Source organism: Cydia strobilella, chromosome 18 (genome assembly GCF_947568885.1).
Source record: "Cydia strobilella chromosome 18, ilCydStro3.1, whole genome shotgun sequence".
NCBI classification, from domain to species: domain Eukaryota; kingdom Metazoa; phylum Arthropoda; class Insecta; order Lepidoptera; family Tortricidae; genus Cydia; species Cydia strobilella.
In genome coordinates this window covers 12228391-12249024 of record NC_086058.1, presented here as the reverse complement: position 1 = coordinate 12249024, position 20634 = coordinate 12228391, and the positions used below count along the sequence as shown (strand labels likewise).

Genomic DNA, 20634 nt, shown 5'->3' with positions numbered 1-20634 from the left:
ATGAACTGCAGTAAAAGCTTTTATATGGCATTTCGTAGGAGCACAACAAGTCCTGATTTTGACTGTGATATCCCAATCAGTAAAGCAAAATGTGTGCAATTCCTAGGCGTAGATCTTGATCCGTACTTGAGATGGCATGATCAAATCGATAAGATTAATACAAAATTAGCAGGGGCTTGTTATGCTATGAAATCCCTAATGAACATTGCAAGCAAGGAAGTCTTACTAACTATGTACTTTTCATACTTCGAAAGCATAATTAGATTTTGCATTGAGGTCTGGGGAAACGGAACCAATATAAATTCACTTCTGCTCAAGCAAAAAAAACCCCTAAGAATAGTCGAAGGATGCCGTACTATACCTGAATCGCACCGTAATTTATTTATAAAGAACAAAATTTTGACTGTAATTTCTATGTACCTATACATGATATGTGTTTATGTGTTCACCAACTAAGACTTGTACGCGGAACAGGGTGCGACCATTAACCATTACACACTGCGAATTAGAAATAGGTTCCTCTTAAATGAAGCACATTATGTAAATTTTGATAAAAGCTTAAATAATACTGCCATAAGAGTATACAATTTATTGACTGACGAAATTAAAAGTATAGTAGATTTTAAAACTTTTGACAAAGCAGTTAAAGAATATTTCTTGAGCCGTCCTTTTTATTCCATAAATGAATACTATGATAAGTTTTTTGACCAATGTACCTGACATCTCTTTTATTATTAATCTAACGCATTTTGTTCTTCTATAATAATTTGATATTTGATTTGACATTATTATTGTTTTTTTTTTACATAGTTTTTATTATTTGTGATCCTTGTATTAATGTTTTATTCTTTAAACTTACCTGTCTAATTTTAAGATGTGTGTGTGTATTATTATTTCTAATATGTATTGTTGTGATCTCTGTTTTTTTTTAAATTGTATTTGCATGCATTTTTATGTGTTTGACGCAAATAAATAAATGAAATTAAATGAAATGAAATAGATATACTTATGAAAAATCTTACTACCATTAGAAATTTACACTATTTGTAATATACATATAATAAATATATAACGCAACATGACATGACAGATAATGAAATGTCACTAAAAGGTTTGTTAGGGTTCCGTACCCAAAGGGTAAAAACGGGACCCTATTACTAAGACTCCGCTGACTGTCTGTCTGTCTGTCCGTCTGTCACCAGGCTATATCTCATGAACCGTGATAGCTAGACAGTTGAAATTTTCACAGATGATGTATTTCTGTTGCCGCTATAATAACAAATACTAAAAACAGAATAAAATAACACATTTATAACTTGTTACTGGAGATAAGATGCTTACCTTCGACATTTAATGGGCATTCGCAGGTAAAATAAACCGGCCAAGTGCGAGTCGGACTCGCGCACGAAGGGTTCCGTACCATTACACAAAAAAACGGCAAAAAAATCACGTTTGTTGTATGGGAGCCTTTTTTGCACACTCTTACCGCCTACTCTACAGCAATAACAATTAACTACCGCTATTCGTTACCTTCGATGGTAACAAAGTCGACCCGAGGGTAATCAAATACATATTAAGTGTTTTCAATAGCCATAAAGTGGCTAATAAACATTCGTTTACTGTAAACTGATATAAATACTAAGAAAAAGTGGCCAAGGCCTCCAGTGCCCCAGGCCGGGATTGAACCAGCGTCCTCTGCTATCGCGGCAGGTGCCTGAGCTATTCGGCCACCGGGTTCACGACAGCATAGGTCGAATTTTTCCAAGTAGGTATATGCATTTTTTTTTATACCACGTCGGTGGCAATCAAGCATACGGCCCGCCTGATGGTAAGCAGTTACCGTAGCCTATGGACGCCTGCAACACCGGAGATTTACACGCGCGTTGCCGACCCTAACACTCCTCTCCCTCGTTGAGCTCTGGCAACCTTACTTACCGGCAGGAACACAACACTATGCATTTCCTACTGAAGGCTTATGGCGCAATATTTTCTGAATATAATATAATATATTTGCTTACTGTATATTTATTAAGGTTAAATGTATAAAAAATATTAAGGTTAAGGTAAATTATTGCCGAAAACGCTTCTTCAAAAAACGAATCAAGTCATTGCTACCCACCACCCATTATTATATTATTATCCATCTGAGTAGAAATCATGAATTCATTAAATTAAACAATAAGGAAAACCATTATAAATACTTCAGAGAACGTCTTTTCATCCCCCAATTATCAAATTGAGTCCTATTAATACAAATTCCTTTGTTATAGGCTAAAGATTGAGCAAGATGGTGAAATAAGTATGGAGATGGACGATAAAGTGTCGGGGCCGGGGGGAGTGGCGCAGAAGAACTGGACGCACACGAACGCCAGCTTCCCGCTTCCCCTGGACATGACCTTCAACCACGGGCACGTGGTGCAGATCTGCGTGTACAGCGTGCTGATGGTGGTGTCGGCCACGGGGAACCTCACCGTGCTGACGCAGCTAGTAAAGCGGAGGCGAGCGGGCCGCGCCAGCAGGCTCGATTTGCTGCTGATGCATTTGGCTATCGCTGATCTTATGGTAAGTGTTATCATCAAGGGTTTACTATTTGTTTCTAGGAACTTATGACATCCATCACCTGCGCATAAACTTTATTTTATTTTGTAGCCTGATGGTAGACTAAAACATCGTTACACGCACTAGTAAAAATATTTATTATTATTTGGACATAAATAACACGGCGTTTATTTATACAAAAACCGGCCTATAAATATCTACTGACTTCTGGATAAAAATATTGTAGAATTCTTGCTAAATATAAGGTGTATTTGTGTATTGGGATAGTTTTGAAAAAAAAAAAACAAATAAGTATCTACTAAAAGACATCATTCAGATATCATTCTGATGTCAGTGTACGTCCGAATTGGCCTGTTTGTCCTCATTCGCCCGTGCGTCTCGCTCGCGCCAATACATGTACGGACACGTACGAGCGAAATGCGGGGGCGAATGATAACTAAATGACATCAATTAGATATTATTTTGATCTCTATATGTACGTTCAAATAATTTACCTCCTTGACGCCAGACGTCTTATTGCTACGAGTAGTACCTACCTACCTACGTAAGTCTTTGAGTATATACTCAAAGACGTAAGTATTTGATTAGGTTACAGGCTAAATCTTACACAACAAAAGCTTTTTATAGAGAACATTAGGTAAATCAATACCTATCTTATTTATGTAGTCTAACAATAAAGAAGAAAAATAAAAGCAGGAATTCGGTATATAATAGGCTAAATGACAAATTTTAATTACCTAATGGTACTAATCAATCAGGCGTGTTTTAGGATCAAATGTCTATATGGGACCTATTGTATTAAAGCAATACAAAAGTCAGAAATGATAGTCAAAGACCGACAATCGTACCTCACTCACGAAACGCTCGTAACAAAACCATAAAGGTGACTGTCCATTTGTGACTGCCGCTGCACTGCAGTTGCGACGTTACGCGGTCCAGCACTACTGTAGCAGCACGACTGCTGCTGTTGCGGCGTGCAGTCGCGACAGCGTTAGTTGATGGCTTGTCAATGTCAAGTAATATAATGTCAGACGTACAAATAAAATACTTATTTTAGTTTTGTATTTTTTACGAGAAGAAGCGAGTGACGATAATTCTACATGTTACATGAAAAAGAAGACCAGTTTGCCTTTCTACAATAGTACAATAGTCAGAGTCCGACGAAGGCAGCTACGCAATATTAATATAAAATCTGCTATTTAATGGTGATCGTTTATTCAGGGAATATTGCCGATTAAATGAAAAGCAATTCAACATTGAATGAGACTTAATAATTGACGAAATACAACCAAATTCCTCAAATGAAATTAATGCAGAAGAAAAATATTATTCTTAACATTAAGGTAAGATCACATTGTGAAATTTTCTTCCCCATCCTCTTGCCTGAATGCGTGACCACCGCACACAGCAAGCCGACGCAAACGGGACTCATGTAGTTCGTGATATATACTACTTAATCCACCTGCATCAAGTATAGGTACCTACTCGGCCGTCAGAAACGTGCGGCTGGATTTAGAAGTCTGTGATAAACGTCCCCTCAAAACCATGCCAGGTAGGCTCTTTATCAGGTCTTTCATTGATTTCTGCAGTGATTCGTGGGTTCCGGAGATGGCGATGCGACACGTAACAATAAATTATCCAATGGTGGGCAGACAGTCGTTCCGTATTAGCAAAGTATTACAGATTTATCTTTCTAAGTATTCATATTAAGCCAATTTTACTTTCTTTAGGTACCTAACAATGAAGTATGATGAATAAAATAATTTGTAAGAGCTATAAGTAATTGCGCAATTTACACTTCATATTGTCCAGTTTCGTATTTCAAACTGAAACACAAATTTAAATCTTATAATTCCTCTCGTGTTGCAGGTGTCCCACTCTTCATGATATGACCGCACCATCCATATAAAACTTGACGGGCGAGACAAGAAATCCTTAAGCTATTTCCCTCACCTTGGCCGATAGAAAGAACTTTTAATAAATTAATTTGAATAATAAATGGTTTCCTCGTGTTGGTGTAATGAAAAATTACGTGTTGCACTGTAACAAAGTTTGTTTAACCCTCATGCCTTGAGATCCCCGCAACTGTCAATATTCTAAATTTTAAAGCATTCGCTTCTCTCGTAGTTCAATTTTGTATCCTTTCGTACGTTTGGGTATCAATACCATGAGATATTAAACAACATCTTTGCCCCTTGTAATAAAAATTAATGATTGCTTCTTTTATTTAGCTCAGGAATGGCTTTGCAATGACAAAATGAGAAAGTGTCACCATAAACGACATTATATAATTATAGTTTGTCAAAGGACTGTCTCATTTCAAACATTAGATGACCAACTATACTATGATATTACGACTAGAGTTGCCAGGAATATTCGCAACTATTCGGTATTCGGCCTATTCGGCCACTTTGCCGAATATTCGGTATTCTATTTGCCTCTCTATCGCTCGTGCCCTGTCGAGCTTATAGGCCTTATGGCTATCTTCGCAAAACTACGAAAAAATATAAGAACAGTTTATATAATGAATTTATCATGAAATGTTAAAAAAATCACATAGGAAAATATAGGGACTGTCTCAATTGAAACAGACAGAGAGAATCATATACTATCTTTGTCTTGGGCTAGTATACTATAGCACCCAAAGGAAATGGATGAGTAGATTTTTGGTTGTTCTTATTTACTGACAGATTTGGTTTGCCCTTCGAGCAACACGGAAGGGAGTCGGCATTCGCACTATTTCCCCTCTGTCGAGGTACAAGATCAATTGTGCATGCATACAACTAGCGCGGTACGTACAACACACACCTCGTGTTGCACACAATAATTGTGTAATGCGCTCTTTATTATAAAGAGATCGAGGTGTGCAAGACTTGTCTTTGACGTGTGTCATTTTCTATGTATTTGTGTCATCATTAGAGATTGGATTTTGTAATAACTATAAAATCCAGGAATATAGGACGGAGGAAGTCTAGGTAGCCGTAGTAAGTACAAAGACTAGATGCGATTCGTAGGAGGTTTAATAAAAGACTAACAAACTACAACTACCCTATACCTAAGTAAGCATAATCTAGGTGTACCCACATTGTATATATATATACATATATCACACCTCCCTTCTTAATCTCTAAACCTTAAAATAATCTATAACAAGTAATAAAGATTGAAATTGTTTTGAGGCAACTTATTGTCCTAAATAAATCTATATCTAATCGTAAAGACCTTATTTGCAAACTATCCATGCTCCTCTCACATAAATTTAACTCGTACATATTAATCTATTTCAAGCTTACGAATTCTGCTCGGTAAAGGTCTGAGGTTCAGCGGGGATCGCCGCTGTAGCGGAGGAGCCGGACGTGGGGGAGGCACCCCAGCCACATTTGTTTCACTATTTTCAGCACTTGCTACTTCCACCTTTTGGGGAGGCTGCGCGTTTCCCTCGCCCACTTCCGTCTGCTGGCTAGAGCGCGCGACGCCGTCGCCAGCCCCTGGCGACCGCTCGTTAGTCTCGTTGACCTCTTCAGGGCAAGGTACAGTCGATAACCTAGATCTACGTCTGATTTGATCAACATGCCTAAGAACCGATCTACCGCTTCCGCTATCTAAGGTGTATCTCCGCGAACCTTCGGCACTCCGCACCGTACCTCTAACCCATTTGTCGTTACCGGTATAATCGCGAGCCCAAACTGCGTCCCCCGGCCGAAAATGACGTTGCGTACCGCCTGCGTTCTCGACCTGCCGCTGCTGAGCCGAACTAACCCGTTTCTCCAGCGCACTCTCGCTGCGGAGCAAATCTAACCGTGAACGTAACGACCGCCGCTGCAAAAGCATCGCCGGACTATCTCCTGTGGTACTATGCATGCTATTCCTGTATGTCATGAGATAAGTCTGCAGCGCCGCGTCGACATCTGTACGCTCTCTAATAGCCTTGCTAATCGCACGTTTACATAATTTGACAGCATTTTCCGCGGCTCCGTTCGACGCTGGATGGTATGCTGGAGAGAAAGACTGCTTTATGCCATTAGTTTCAAGAAAATGTTTGAATTCATTACTTGTGAACGGTGGACCTTGGTCTGATACTAATTCCCTTGGCAACCCAAAACGCGCGAAAGTTGCTCTCAGTTCTTTAATTACTGCCCCTGCGTTCGTCCTAGACATTTCAAATATTTCCAGCCACTTTGAACTCGAATCTATTAGTACTAAGAACGTTTTTCCCTTGAATGGCCCCAAAAAATCTACGTGTAGCCTACTCCAGACGTGGGTTGAGTAAGGCCAAGGGCTCGGAGGAGCATGCGTCGGCGCCGGCGCCTCCGCGGCACATGTCTCACATTGCCGACACTGCGCTTCCACCTCGGCGTCAATATTGGGCCACCAAACGTAACTACGGGCTAAGGCCTTAGTCTTTACTATGCCCATATGACTAACGTGTAGCTGCTTGAGAACTGTTTCCCTCAAAATGGCTGGTATCACCATCCGGTAACCCCACATTAAGCAACCTCGGTCTACATACATCTCGTGGCGCCTTAGTAGGAAAGGTTTGATCTCTTCATCTTGACACGATGTCGGCCAGCCTGACTGCACATACGACAACACCCTACTCAGAGTAACGTCATGTGACGTAGCCGACTTAACTTGCTCGTTAGTTACAGGTAAAAAATCTTCCACAAAATTAAGGTAAGTCACCTCCTGATTTTGTTTCTGATCTTGACCTCCTTGCGGCAGCCTCGATAACGCATCAGCACAGTTTTTACTTGACGGTACGTATTCAATTTCATAATTATATCCTGACAACAAAATCGCCCAGCGCTGCAATCGGGACGCCGCCATCACCGGGATCCCTACTTTATCGCCAAAGATGTATGTGAGCGGCTTGTGATCGGTCCTCAATATAAATTTACGACCGTATAAATATTGGTGAAATTTCCGTATTCCGTACACTAAGGCTAGCGCTTCCCTATCAATCTGCGCGTACCCACGCTCGGCCGGGGTAAGAGTACGCGACGCGTAAGCCACCGGTCGCTCGCCCTCTGGCGTGAGGTGCGATATAACGCAACCTATCCCCACCCCGGATGCGTCTGATGTCAAAACTAACGGCAGAGAACCCGAATAGTGCACCAAAACTTCACTCGAAGTCAGCACTTGTTTGACCTTGTCGAACGCCTCCTGACAACTCGCGCTCCAAACAAATTTGGTTCCTGCCTTTAACAAATTATACAATGGCGTAAGCATGGTACTAACGTTTTTTATAAACTTCCCGTAATACATTATCATACCCACGAACGCTCGAACCTCAGACACGTTGCTAGGTGCCGGGGTATTCACGATGGCCCTAACCTTATCCGGACACGTATGGACCCCCTCCTTGCTAATGACGTGCCCCAAATAATTAATCGACTCTTCAAAGAACGCGCATTTATCTTTTCTGACCCGCAACCCATATGCCTGCAATCGTTCAAATACTTTGTATAAGTTGTCCACGTGGGCTTCCGTATTGCTACCCGTAATAATGACGTCATCCAAAAATACGCCCACGTGCGGCAGGTCAGAAAATAATTGTTCTAGATGTCTTTGGAATATTCCGGGGCTAGATGACAGGCCGTACACTAAGCGGTTGTACATAAATAACCCCTTGTGGGTATTTATTACGGTGTACTTTTTTGATTCATCAAGCTCAAACTGCGCGTAGGCTTGCGAAAGATCAATCTTGCTGAAACGCTCCCCCCCATGTAAACGTGCTAATAAATCCTCCACCCTAGGTAGCGGATAACGGTCAACCTCTAAAACCCGGTTCAAAGTCATTTTAAAATCAGCGCAGATACGTATGTTACCGTCTTTTTTTACGACCGGCACGATAGGCGTGGCCCAGTCGGAGCGGTCGACGGGGGTGAGCACGCCGTCGCGCACCAGCTGCTCCAGCGCGCGCTCCACCGGCTCGCGCAGCGCGTACGCCAGGGGGCGCGCGCGCAGGAACACAGGCCGGGCATCCGCACGCAGGTGGATGCTGACCTTGCCGCCGGTAAACCGCCCCAGGCCGTCCGCTAACACCTCAGAGAATCTGGAACTGAAAGCACTATAATTAAACTGACCGTTAATTACATTATTCACCTCACAGTATTCCGTCACGGGAATTAAGTCCCTAATTATATATAATTCATATAACCATTGCCGACCGAGCAACTTACTTTTGCCGTTTCGTATTACAAACAAATCCAAATGCTTTTCTATACCCCTAAAACGCACTAACGGTCTTATCAGCCCTACCGGCTGCACCCACTCGCCCGTATAATAACGCAAATATAAATTACATTTGGTTAACTTTAACTTACTAAATACAGCTAAATACATTTTTTCACTTATACATGAAACGGCACTGCCCGTGTCACACTCCATATCCATGTCTATACCTTGTACATTTAACTTTAACATAATCGGTTTATATGCTAACGCGGATAATTGATTTAAAGTCACAATAATTACCTCGTCACTGTCTTCACTGCACGCATTTTCCTCATCCACGACGGTGTTGGCATGCACATCGTATTGCTCCGTCATATTGGGACACATACGCTTTAAATGCCCCTGTCTATTGCATACCCGGCATACATAACGAGCAAATTGGCATCCCGCCTTGTCGTGCGCCCCGCCGCACGCACTGCACTGCTGGGCCCCGCGCGCCGGGCCCCGGCCTCGGCCGCCGCCGCCGCTGGCGCCAGCGCGGCCTCCCCGGCCCGCGCGAGTCGCCGCCCGGCCAGCTCGCTGTCCCGCCTGGCCTCCTGCCCAGCGTGGTGTCATCGCCTTGCACTCCACTGTGCCTGCTCCACTCGAAGGTCCCGCGCGACCCTCCACGAGAGCCGAGTCTTTTTCCGCCGCCTCCATACTAACCGCCAATTTATACGCTTTCGCAAAGTCCAATGACTCTTCCGTAAACAACCGTTGGCGTATAGTCTCACTCTGCAGTCCACAAACCAGCTGGTCACGCAAACTGTCCTCTAACCAAGTTGAAAATTCACAGTCTTTTGACATTTGCTTTAACACGGCCACATATTCCGAAATAGATTCGTTCGCACTCTGCTTCCTATGCCTGAATTTAAAACGTTCGGCTAAAATACTTGGCTTAGGTTGTAAATGTTTTTCTAATATTGACGTCACTTCTGTAAATGTTTTGGTAGATGGTTTGACGGGCGTGCACAAATTCACTAAAAGTTCGTAACACTCAGCTCCCATCACCGTAATTAACGTTGGTACATACAACGATGCATCAATTTTATTCACTATAAAGTATTGTTCTAAGCGATCTACGTACAGCCTCCAATTATCCGTTCCCATTTTAAATTCCGGTATTTTACCGACCGCCATTGCTCGATCCGGTGCCGCCGTCACACTCATTAAGAAAAAATAACTCGCGTTATCAGTTCGCTCGCGCACCACTATGTATAATTAACAGCAAACAACGCAGGTCCAGATTGTCTCGTCGCCACTATAAAATCCAGGAATATAGGACGGAGGAAGTCTAGGTAGCCGTAGTAAGTACAAAGACTAGATGCGATTCGTAGGAGGTTTAATAAAAGACTAACAAACTACAACTACCCTATACCTAAGTAAGCATAATCTAGGTGTACCCACATTGTATATATATATACATATATCACAGTAGTGAGTGAGACTGTGTGCACGTTTTCCTCCGTAAAAAATGGCAGAACGATTTGTACGGTAAGATATCGCTTGGGCTCCTCCCTTCCGACGTGTCGGAAGCCGGTGTTGCTCGAAGTGTTTGCCAGACTATAGTTAACTTCCGAATTTGACGCTCTCTTTTCGGACCTATCATTATAGTTTCCTGACTGGCTCTGTGACATGGCTCAATCTAGGAGGATATTACCAAACGGAGCCGCCACGTCTGTAATTTGCGGTACATAAACGTCTGCCAATTTTTGCGGGGGAGGGGAACGTCAAATGTATACGTAACGTCAAAATAGCCATGTCAGATAAACGTCAGTCCATACATTGTGTATGACCATTGGCCGACTATTTTCGACAGAGGGGAATGCCAATGGCTACTCCGTTTTGTTATATCCTCCTAGGGCTCAATATAGATTAGCAAAAAAGTTTACAGTAGGTACAGTCGCCATCGGATATATCGGAGCGACCGAGGTGCTAAAAATATCTGAACATGCACTCTAGCGCCTTGACAATAAAGGCGTGTTTAGATATGTGTGACCTCCTTGGCCGCCCCGATATATCTGCGATATATGGCGACTGTACCATCGGGATTCTTTGTCCGTGGGTGTAATAAGCTCCTTAGAACGTAGTGGTTATATCCTCTTTGCTTAGAACTACTAATATCTGTGACCAAAGACATTTCAGTGCAGGTGACAGATTTGACGTGCGGTCTGCAGCCGCAGTTGCAATAATACACCAAATACGCAAAAATGGCCATGCTACGTGCGGTCGGTCTTGTCATTCATTTTACTATGGAAATTGACAATAACACCGACGTGTCGGAGCAGTAGTGCAGTTGCGGTCGGGAAAACGTTAAAATCACCATATTACGTGCAGTCGATATCGTCATTCATTTTACTATGGAAATTGACAATAACACCGACGCGTTCAGGCCGCTGCAGTAGTGTCGGTGCAGTCGCGCAGCTGCGGTCAGAAATGGACTGTCACCTTAAGTGAACATGACGTCAAGGTCGCTGAGAGCCCATCTTGAAGTATGTACCTATTCTTATTGAGCAGATTTCAATAAGAATACATCAGTAGGAAACTAAGCAATACAAATTTAGTAAAATGAATGAGGGAGAAATTCTTAGGGCTAAATAATGTGACGGCAAAAACAGATTTTAGTTCTTAAATGTGGTATTTTCTATAAAAAGGGACCTTATTGTCGATTGCGCTTACGCCATTATTAACGATGCTCCGATAAATCCGATATAAATACAATGCCGCGCGACGCTGTGCGGCGTAAGCGCCATCGACAAGAAGGTCCCTTTTCATAGAAAATGCCCCAAATGGGGTTTAGACAATAGTAGCAGTAATAAAATTTGACGCCTTCAATCCCTGGGATCCCTGTTTGCATGTCTTAAAATTTGAGCCCCTCGGATCAAATGCCATCTTGAAAAGTATAGGATTTTTCTGTTTTTTTTCTTTTTTTCTCGGAATACTGTGTATGGCGCGAAACGAAAGCTTTAATAAATTCCACACAAAACAGGGTTACCATGTCCCTAAAACGAAGCCTTCTTCTAAAAGCGTGTGTGGTTCGCCTACCTACGTAGTATGCTGCGTTAGGGTACTAGAGGACGATACTATATATAATAAATAGATAAATGCATAGAAAACATCCATAACTCAGGAACGTGATGAACGCGCAAATAAATGCCCTTACCAGTATTTGAACCCAGGGCCTCCTGCTTTGTAGGCAGGGTCAAAACCGACTACAATGCAATACTTTGTCTCCAGGTGACGTTCCTAATGATGCCGCTAGAGATTGCGTGGGCGGGCACGGTGCAGTGGCTGGCGGGCGACCTCATGTGTCGCCTCATGATGTTCACGCGTACCTTCGGCCTCTACCTCTCCAGCTTCGTGCTCATCTGCATCGCTGTTGATAGGTGAGTGATCAACAACTACAGTTGTAGACAAGTGAGAGACCAGACCTGCTAGCATGAGTTGCGTTCTCGCGCGCGACTCCATACATCTAGCGCGAATTCAAGTATGGACTCGCGCGCAAGAACGCAACTTATGCTAGACGCTAGACCGTCTGACTTACATTTTATAAAATTATAAAACGGGACTTAATCGCGTATTTAATTTTTGAGTCCCGTTTTACAATTTTATAATGTGTAGAAATCGTGAAAGTTTAAATCAGTGTTTCAGACTTACATTGACCGGGATATGGACCGTGATTACCTTTTGTAGTATTTTCAAGCTACCGATATTTCGACGCAGTAACATGCATCTTGTTCACGGGCGGGTTGTTCGAAATATCGGGAGCTCGAAAACAATACCAAAGGTAATCAGACAGTCAGGTAATAAACGTTTCAACCAAGGTACCTAGATTTGGAGTATTTAAATTATATTTGTACTAAGCAGATAAGTACCTACGTCTGCTAGCGATATAATAAACTTATAAATTTGTCGTCCCTTCCGAACTACCGTTCCTTTTGGGCATCGAGCGTCCAGTCAGTGCAGTATAAAAGATTTTGAAAATCTTTACCGAAATACCACCCACGGCCCACCGACGGTAAGTATCGAGTACCTAAGTAGCATTTTGCATATGTATCTGTCTATGCATCGATCATTTGCCTATTTTGAAGAAGCCTGCTGTACTAACAACAACACTAACTTTGACAGTTTTGACCTTTTGCATTAATCGCAGATACACAAATTATGATAAATATGTTCCAAGTTTATTTTCACATCACCAATTCGAAAACGGGCTTTTTCTTCCCTGCTAGGAGGGCTCAAAGTGGCACTTTTCTTCCCTGCTAGGAGGGATCAAAGTAGCACTTTTCTGTTCTAGGACACTATTTTTACATTTTTTTGCACATTATTTTTTTAACTTAAATAATATTTTTAAACATCATAATTACCTTATAGGTGATGTGAAAAGCAGTATGTGTCACATGGTAGCAAAATTGTTTCCATCTTGGGCGTAACACACTTGAATCCCTCACTATGCTCAGGATTCTACTTTAGAATCCCTCGGTACTCTTGGGATTCTATTATAGAATCCTGAGCTTCGTTTAGGATTCAATGTACGCCCTCGCCGTAAATATGTCATTTTGCTCCCTTATGACACAATCTACTATTTCATCCCATTGTGATAAAAACCGTCCCCTTATATATTACACATCGCCCGAAACGGGGGGCTGATAATAGTGGTTTGGAGTTTAGTTCAGCCAGAGCAAATATACGTTAGTTTATTATTAAACTCGGTGTTTGTTCCTTGCTATCCCTTCGAAACCAGAGTCCAAAGTTATACTTACACAGTTTTTTGTTACTAAGTTAGACCAAAATTTTGATAGCATACGCAGTGCAAGTGTTATTTATACGTCATAATTTCATAGAAGTTTGACGTTTAAAATAACACTTGCACTGCGTGTGCTATCAAAATAGTTGCAGACTGATCTTGGTCTAACATGTACTTATTCTATAATTAAAATTTCCATTTTTTATACAGTAAATAAAAGTAACACGAGCAAAAGCTTAACGCGAGACCACAGAAAGTTTTATTTCTGAATGAAAGCCCATAAACTTTCCGCAAATAAGAAGATACTTATTCACTGGAGAGATTGCCTCAAATATTTACTCGGGATATTCGGATTTATTTATAGCTACGCCTCGTCAAATTAAGCCGAATATGGGCAATCAGGGGAAATAATTTGTGTAGCTTTGTAAATAAAACTTTCTTAGTTTTAATTAAAGGGGCCCACTGACTATCAGTCCGCCGGACGATATCGGCCTGTCAGTTGTTCGGAACTGTCAAATTTTTGTTCTAACTGACAGGTCGATATCGTCCGGCGGACTGATAGTCAGTGGGCCCCTTAATAATCAATTTGGTTAAAACAGTCAATCTTTCATACTCTAAAAATTATACTAAATTACATTAAATTAAATCAAATATACAATTATACATCACAATAACAAATTACTCTTACTCTAAACTATACTATCCTAGAAACTAACACTAATAATAACAAGTCACATTTCAGCCGTCCCGAAAATCGTCCCGCGACCCCCCCCCCCCTGCTTTGTAAATTGGTATAATAATACCTCGTGGTGTCCAGATGAATATACTAAAAGTCGGGATTGGGGGGTGTGCTGAGGGAGTAGAGAGGGTTGAAGGTATCTACCTTTTTTCAGATTTTTGCTTATACCTATCTCGAATATCCTGACCCAGTTCATTGATCTTTAGTGGTGTAAAACTTTGTGGCTCTGCTCGTCGGTCGCTCCGGTGTGTAAACAAACAACTGGCAACTGTACGACTACCACCAGTTTGACACTAACATATTCGCTAGCGTGTGCGTAACTTACTTTCTATACATCTCGCTCTTACTCGCACTAATATTAGTGCGATGTATAGAAAATAAGTTATAGAGACGTTAGCGAATAAGTTAGTTTGACACTGCTACGGCAGTCGTGGTAAGACTACTGGTTTCAGTTAGAATATTGATATTCAAACTCATATTTAGCATGCGTTTCTGTCGCACTAAACTGGATTCCCACTCACCGGTGCCCCGCATGTCGCACTTGTACAATACAATTAACAAGCACAATACCCGGCTGGATATATATACACCATGACAGCTTTGTATAGTTTTAAAAATAAATAGCGCCACTGCTAAATAATTGTAATTATTTAAATTTAACGATAGATAGTTAAAAAAGAGGGCCGCTACGTACTGTATTTTGTATTTAAGTACCGTTTGAATACATCAAACTAGGTTTTATGTCGCTGGATTCGTCGATCTATGAACTCAAAACAAAATCGGCCGTTTTAACTTCGGACGCATAGATTGACAAATCCAGCAACTTAAAAACTATTATAATGTATTCAAAAGGTACTTAATTACAAAATACAGTACGTAGCAGCCCCCTTTTTAAAATATCTATCGTTAAATTTAAATAATCACAATTATTTAGCAGTGGCGTGTAAGCATCACAATAGTTAATATCCTATATGTGGCCTAATACTACTGATAATTACATGTAGTATGTACCTGGCTCTATACTTTTGATTGTTGTATCTATGGTCATTTTAGTTTTGAGAGAGAGAGCTGTCAGATTTGGCGGCAGGCCTGTGCGCGAGGTTATGTTACTCATGTTCGATTTGATCTTTATGTAATCTTATAATTAATCCTGTATATCAATGTAATAAAAGAAATGTCAAAGCAAGCAGTGGTTTGTGTGCTAAACCCCTTTTACTGAGCATTAAATCTATGGATGATTTCAACTCAGAAAGCGGGATTGTGAATTCAAATGCCCACATAGAAATTGGATGATTATTTTCACCTATATAGAGATGAAGCACACATCTCGAAGAATGTGAAAAAAAACGCTTAGTTAAGGCGTATATCTGGAGCATTGCTTTAAATGTTTGTGAGACGTGGACAGTAACACAACGGGACAGAGAGCGATTGGAGGCCTTTGAAATCCGGTGTTGGCGGAGGATGCTAAGGATTAGCTGGACAGAAAGGAAGACGAACGTTGAGGAACTGAGCATGGCAGGAGAGAAGAGATGCCTGTTAGGCACAACAGCTAACAGAAGGTGCAAGATGATTAGTCATCTAATACGGCACGACCCGCACGACAGATTCTTTTTAAACATCCTGAAGGGCAAGATTGAGCGAGAAAGACGCAGAGGAACACATATCTCAGCCAAATGAAAGATAGAGTTTCTGTCATGTTGTACGAGGGAGTCAAAAGGCTGGCCCAGCAAAGAATGGTAATTACTCCATCAACAAGAGCATAGCTCTTAAAATTGATGATGATGATGAAAGAGGTACATAGTAATGTAAGTTGCTTGGTCTTTTGAATGTTAATTTCATAATCAAGACAATAGTGTATATATATATAAATATATATGATACACGATTTCATTAGTTTGTTTTGTACGGTAAACAAAATGATTGACAATTGGTTTCATTTGTTTAAAATAAAAGTTGTTTTAAATTTGCAATGCACTGGACATTTGCTATGTATTGATCTAGTTATTAACCTGTGTTTTTTGTCATTGTTTGTTTTTGGACTGACACGTTGAGACACGTTGGAATACAATGAGAATAGATCTCGACGAAAATGCAAGCAAACAACCATCACGGTGAGATTGGTGAGACGCAGAGAACTATCATTAAGAGCCAACATGGTTATAAGAAGTCAAAATGGTAAGGATGGTATTGTGCTCTGTTCAGGTACAATTCAGGTGCTCAGTGAAGTTAATTATTAACAATGAGTTGTAAAATGACAATAATTGAATATTTACTAGGTATTATTACTATTATTTTTTGGATAGTCTAATGACACTAAAAGGTTATTTTTTGTTCTAATGATGCATGAGTATATAATGCCTATATATGGTAAGAGATAACAAAAAAGGTGATTGATTAGTATTGCAGAAGTTATTGCCATGATGAAATGATGAGATAGCAAAGATAAGAGGTAGCGACTGACAGATGGCTAGAATTGTAGGAGATTGGCCCATGACGGTTGTCAATGGGAAGATTTAGAAAAGGCCTTTACCAAGCATCACACTTATTGAGATAAATATCCCCGGTCTCTAATTCAGAATAAAAGAATCTTAATAGATAAATGTGCATATCGGTTATTTAGGTGAAAAGACAAAGAAACTAGTTTTTGTTTTGATGCAAACAAATTATTTATAAACATTTGTATATAGGCAAATGTAAAAAAAAAAAAAATGTTAATTAAAGATGGTATATTCTACATAGTAGTACTGTAGGTACATGCATTTAGTTGCCAATCATTGTTGTACTGAAAATTATTAGTCTGGATACTCCGAGAGATGCATATAGAAACAATAATAAATTAATGGAATTACACACAGTATGAATTCTAAATTTGAAATGAATGACATTGATAGTTTTACATCTATTTCATACTACTGTTTTAAATGTCATGCAATTGAAAATCAAAGTAACAATTTTAAAACATCATTATTATCATTCAGGGAGCATGATTTACATGATGACTGGTTGCGTTGTGGATATTGACATAGCATAAGAAAATGAAAAAAAAATGAAATATAAATGTTTATTTTCTGATAACAATAAGTACAGTTCACTTTCAGTGGTTAAGATCTCCTAGTAGGTATTTAAAAGAAGTTATATTTCACTCTATTTAGAAATCTTGAATACCTACTTCATACCTTTGAATTGGTGACAAGCGGTATTTATATTTAAACCTTATTGCACAAAATATACACCAATGTACACATTTGTTTCTCTAAATTTATAAGTTTAGTGCAAGTTCTGTCTAGTAAAAGCAGATTGGCTAAACAAGAACAGATTACTTTTTCCATGCTGTTGACACAATATTCAATATTTGTATTAAGCATATTGCATAGTATTCAGTTATATTTTGCAGTTGTACAATACAATAACAAACCACAAATGAAACTATGAATTGTTGCTATGAAATACAATTAATTTGTGACTTTATGGTTTCATTTGCATAAAGGGTGAATCTGAAATAATTATTGTATGACAGATTCAGGTTAAGAAATTTTACAGTTAGTGATGCCTAACTAAGTTAATCAAACTCTTAGGTCACAAATTATAAAATTCAGGTTACTAATAGGTAAGGACCATAAAGTGTCAAGAAAAGGCAAAAGCAGCATACTTGTGTATACATTATCAAGTTAAGAAAGTCTATTTGTAAAATTAAAAAGTTTACAAAAACAGTCCCTGTTTGAAAAAAAACAAGACAAAGAATTCTCATTGAAAATTGACTTGAAATGCAAAATCGATGAATAAGTACAACCACTGTCACAAGTGTTAGTACAAAATTTTAGTATGGTCCTGAGCAGAAGTCTGTGACTGACCTTAACAAAAGAATCAACACCAGAGTAGGTAAGTTAAATAAACGAAGCTAAAAGTAGATAACATTCAAACTTAAAGAAGCCTTATAAAGTAGGCTCAAGAAGCCTTATAAGGAGCTTGGAACTAATTTTTATTTTTCATCTCAATTCATGAAACTTTGTATTCTTAAAATTTGCTTGATCAGTAGGTTTAACAGAAGGTACCATGGAAGGTAACATGTATGATTTTATGACAGAGACACAGTGATGACAAGAAATAAGTTGGTAATATTAATTAAAGTATAGTAAGGCAAAAGAACCATGATTCATAAAGACAAAATGTATGGTTGCATTTTTGTCATTAAGTGCGTTGTCGCCACGATTAGCATAGCCAGGAAATATTGGCTGTATCAATTAACAAAAAGTGAATAAATGTATATTGGAATAACTTTTAATCACTTCCAATAATATAGTAGGTGGGGTAATGACACTAATGACGCTAGTATGTTACGGTGTACTCGGTGTAGTACCTATACGCTATTATTTAGAGCTACTTTTTTTGGGTGCATGTCATCCCGAGATATAGTTGCTGCGTTCTTGCCGATTCCTGGGGCTGAATATTACCATTGTGAAATACTGAACGAAGTTTAGGACGAAACATCAGGATCATAAGGTCATTGAATAAATAGTTATCTGTTTATATAAATAAATTAATAAAAACCTGTTTTAAATGTAATCTTCTTAAAGTTGATGAATCGATGGAATATTTGTCATTTTATTTAATTAATGTTGAGGATTTTTCGATGAAGATAATGACTGATATCCATGACGTCATTGACGTCTGATTACGATTTCAGTAACGATGAGTAGGTATCTAAGGAAGATCTTAGGTAACAGAGGTCCGAGAACGATGATTATGTATATGACCGAACATATCGATTACAGTGTCGATGTCAACGAATGTTTGCCTCGATGTCCACGACAGGGTCAATAACTGACCATATCGATGATGAAAACGGAGCTGAACGACTTCGATAACAATGTCGGCGATAATGCTTGACTGACCATATTGATGATGATATCGATGATGATTACCGAACAGATCGATTTTGATGACGATATAGATGATGATAGATGATGATTAGGTATATAGTAAGATTAATTGATGATGATAATGATTGACTGAGTCGATGTTTATATTTCAATTATTAAATTGTTGAGGATGACTGTGACTAAAATTATCTTTGCTACTGCTAATGATTATAACTATTTTTATTTTTGTATGTTTCAACGCTGGTAACCTGGCTGAACGGATGAAGTTGATGATAAGCGAGGGCATCGCAGCAAGAGCTGACTGAAGCAAAGGAGGTGAAACTGTTAAGACAGAGCTGCCAGCAGTGGGCAGGGCCCAAGCTGCCGATGGTCAGGGCCGCAGAGTGAGCAACCGACGTACTATGCGCCGTGTCCACGATTACCGTCTTATGCATCTGATCAAGCGACTCGGCGAGAGTCTCTCTCGGTGTTGGTCGAGACTCTTCGCTGACACGACTGCTAGTTATTATATTAATATTATGAATCTAGAATATAACCGTTGAGTTTTGGCAGACTGTCTAGTGCAGGCCGTAATGGCAGACTGTTTATTATGTTAGTTTATATTTTGGCAAAGATAGGTACTTGTAATATGGACCTTGTAGTTAGATTCAAAAATAAATAAATAATTAGTTATACTTTGGCAAACTGTCCAGCGCAGGCCTTGAGGGCAGACTGTCTGGGGCAGGCCGTGATGGCAGACAGGCCATAACAAATTAAATGATTAGGTTGGCTATAGGTATGAATGTTGGCAGACTGTCTAGAACAGGCTTTGATAGCAGCCTGTCTTCTAGAGCAGGCCGTGATGGCAGACTGTCTAGACTGGTCTAGTCTAGAGCAGGCCATAACAACAGTCTAAATAAATAATTAGATTGACTAGGTTGAATGTTGGCAGACTGTCTAGAACAGGCTTTGATAGCAGCCTGTCTTCTAGAGCAGGCCGTGATGGCAGACTGTCTAGACTGGTCCAGTCTAGAGCAGGCCATAACAACAGTCTAATTAAATAATTAGATTGACTAGGTTGAATGTTGGCAGACTGTCTAGAACAGGCTTTGATAGTAGCCTGTCTTCTAGAGCAGGCCGTGATGGCAGACTGTCTAGACTAGTCTAGTCTAGAGCAGGCCATAACAATTTTTATACTTTGGAATGATGTCTAGAGCAGGCCTTAAAGGCAGACTGTGATTGTTTATGATGTGTTATACTTTGCCAAATTGTTTAGAGCAAGCCTTAAGGGCAGACTGTGATTGTTTATGATGTGTTATACTTTGCCAAATTGTTTAGAGCAGGCCTTAAGGGCAGACTGTGATTGTTTATCATGAATTATACTTTGCCAAACTATTTAGAGCAGGCCTTAAGGGCAGACTGTGATTGTTTATGATGTGTTATACTTTATACTTTGCCAAATTGTTTAGAGCAGGCCTTAAGGGCAGACTGTGATTGTTTATGATGTGTTATAC

The 20634-nt window shown here is 39.9% G+C and overlaps 2 protein-coding genes across 3 annotated transcripts in view; one reads left to right on the top strand and one right to left on the bottom strand.

Moving 5' to 3' along the window:
- Positions 1-20634, top strand: part of LOC134749736 (adipokinetic hormone/corazonin-related peptide receptor variant I-like) — a 113769-nt gene that overhangs the window by 68997 nt on the left and 24138 nt on the right. For both annotated transcript variants that reach the window (XM_063684761.1, XM_063684760.1), the window contains exons 3-4: positions 2271-2562; positions 12013-12161. In XM_063684761.1, coding sequence (XP_063540831.1) covers positions 2302-2562; positions 12013-12161 — 410 coding nt within the window. In that variant the 5' untranslated portion in view covers positions 2271-2301. The remainder of the gene's footprint in view (positions 1-2270; positions 2563-12012; positions 12162-20634) is intronic.
- On the bottom strand, positions 5751-9241 carry LOC134749731 (uncharacterized protein K02A2.6-like). The gene is made up of 2 exons (XM_063684752.1): positions 9037-9241; positions 5751-8620 (listed from the first exon to the last, which is right to left on the bottom strand). Exons 1-2 carry the CDS (start codon positions 9093-9095, stop codon positions 5833-5835), a joined length of 2847 nt encoding a protein of 948 aa, XP_063540822.1. The 5' UTR covers positions 9096-9241; the 3' UTR covers positions 5751-5832.

Coding starts and splice junctions, on each gene's coding strand:
- LOC134749731 (XM_063684752.1), bottom strand. CDS start 9,095: ATGTGCATGCCAACACCGTCGTGGATGAGGAAAATGCGTGCAGTGAAG. Junction 8,621..9,036: donor GCAGTGAAGACAGTGACGAG/GTAATTATTGTG, acceptor TAGTGCTTTCAG/TTCCAGATTCTCTGAGGTGT.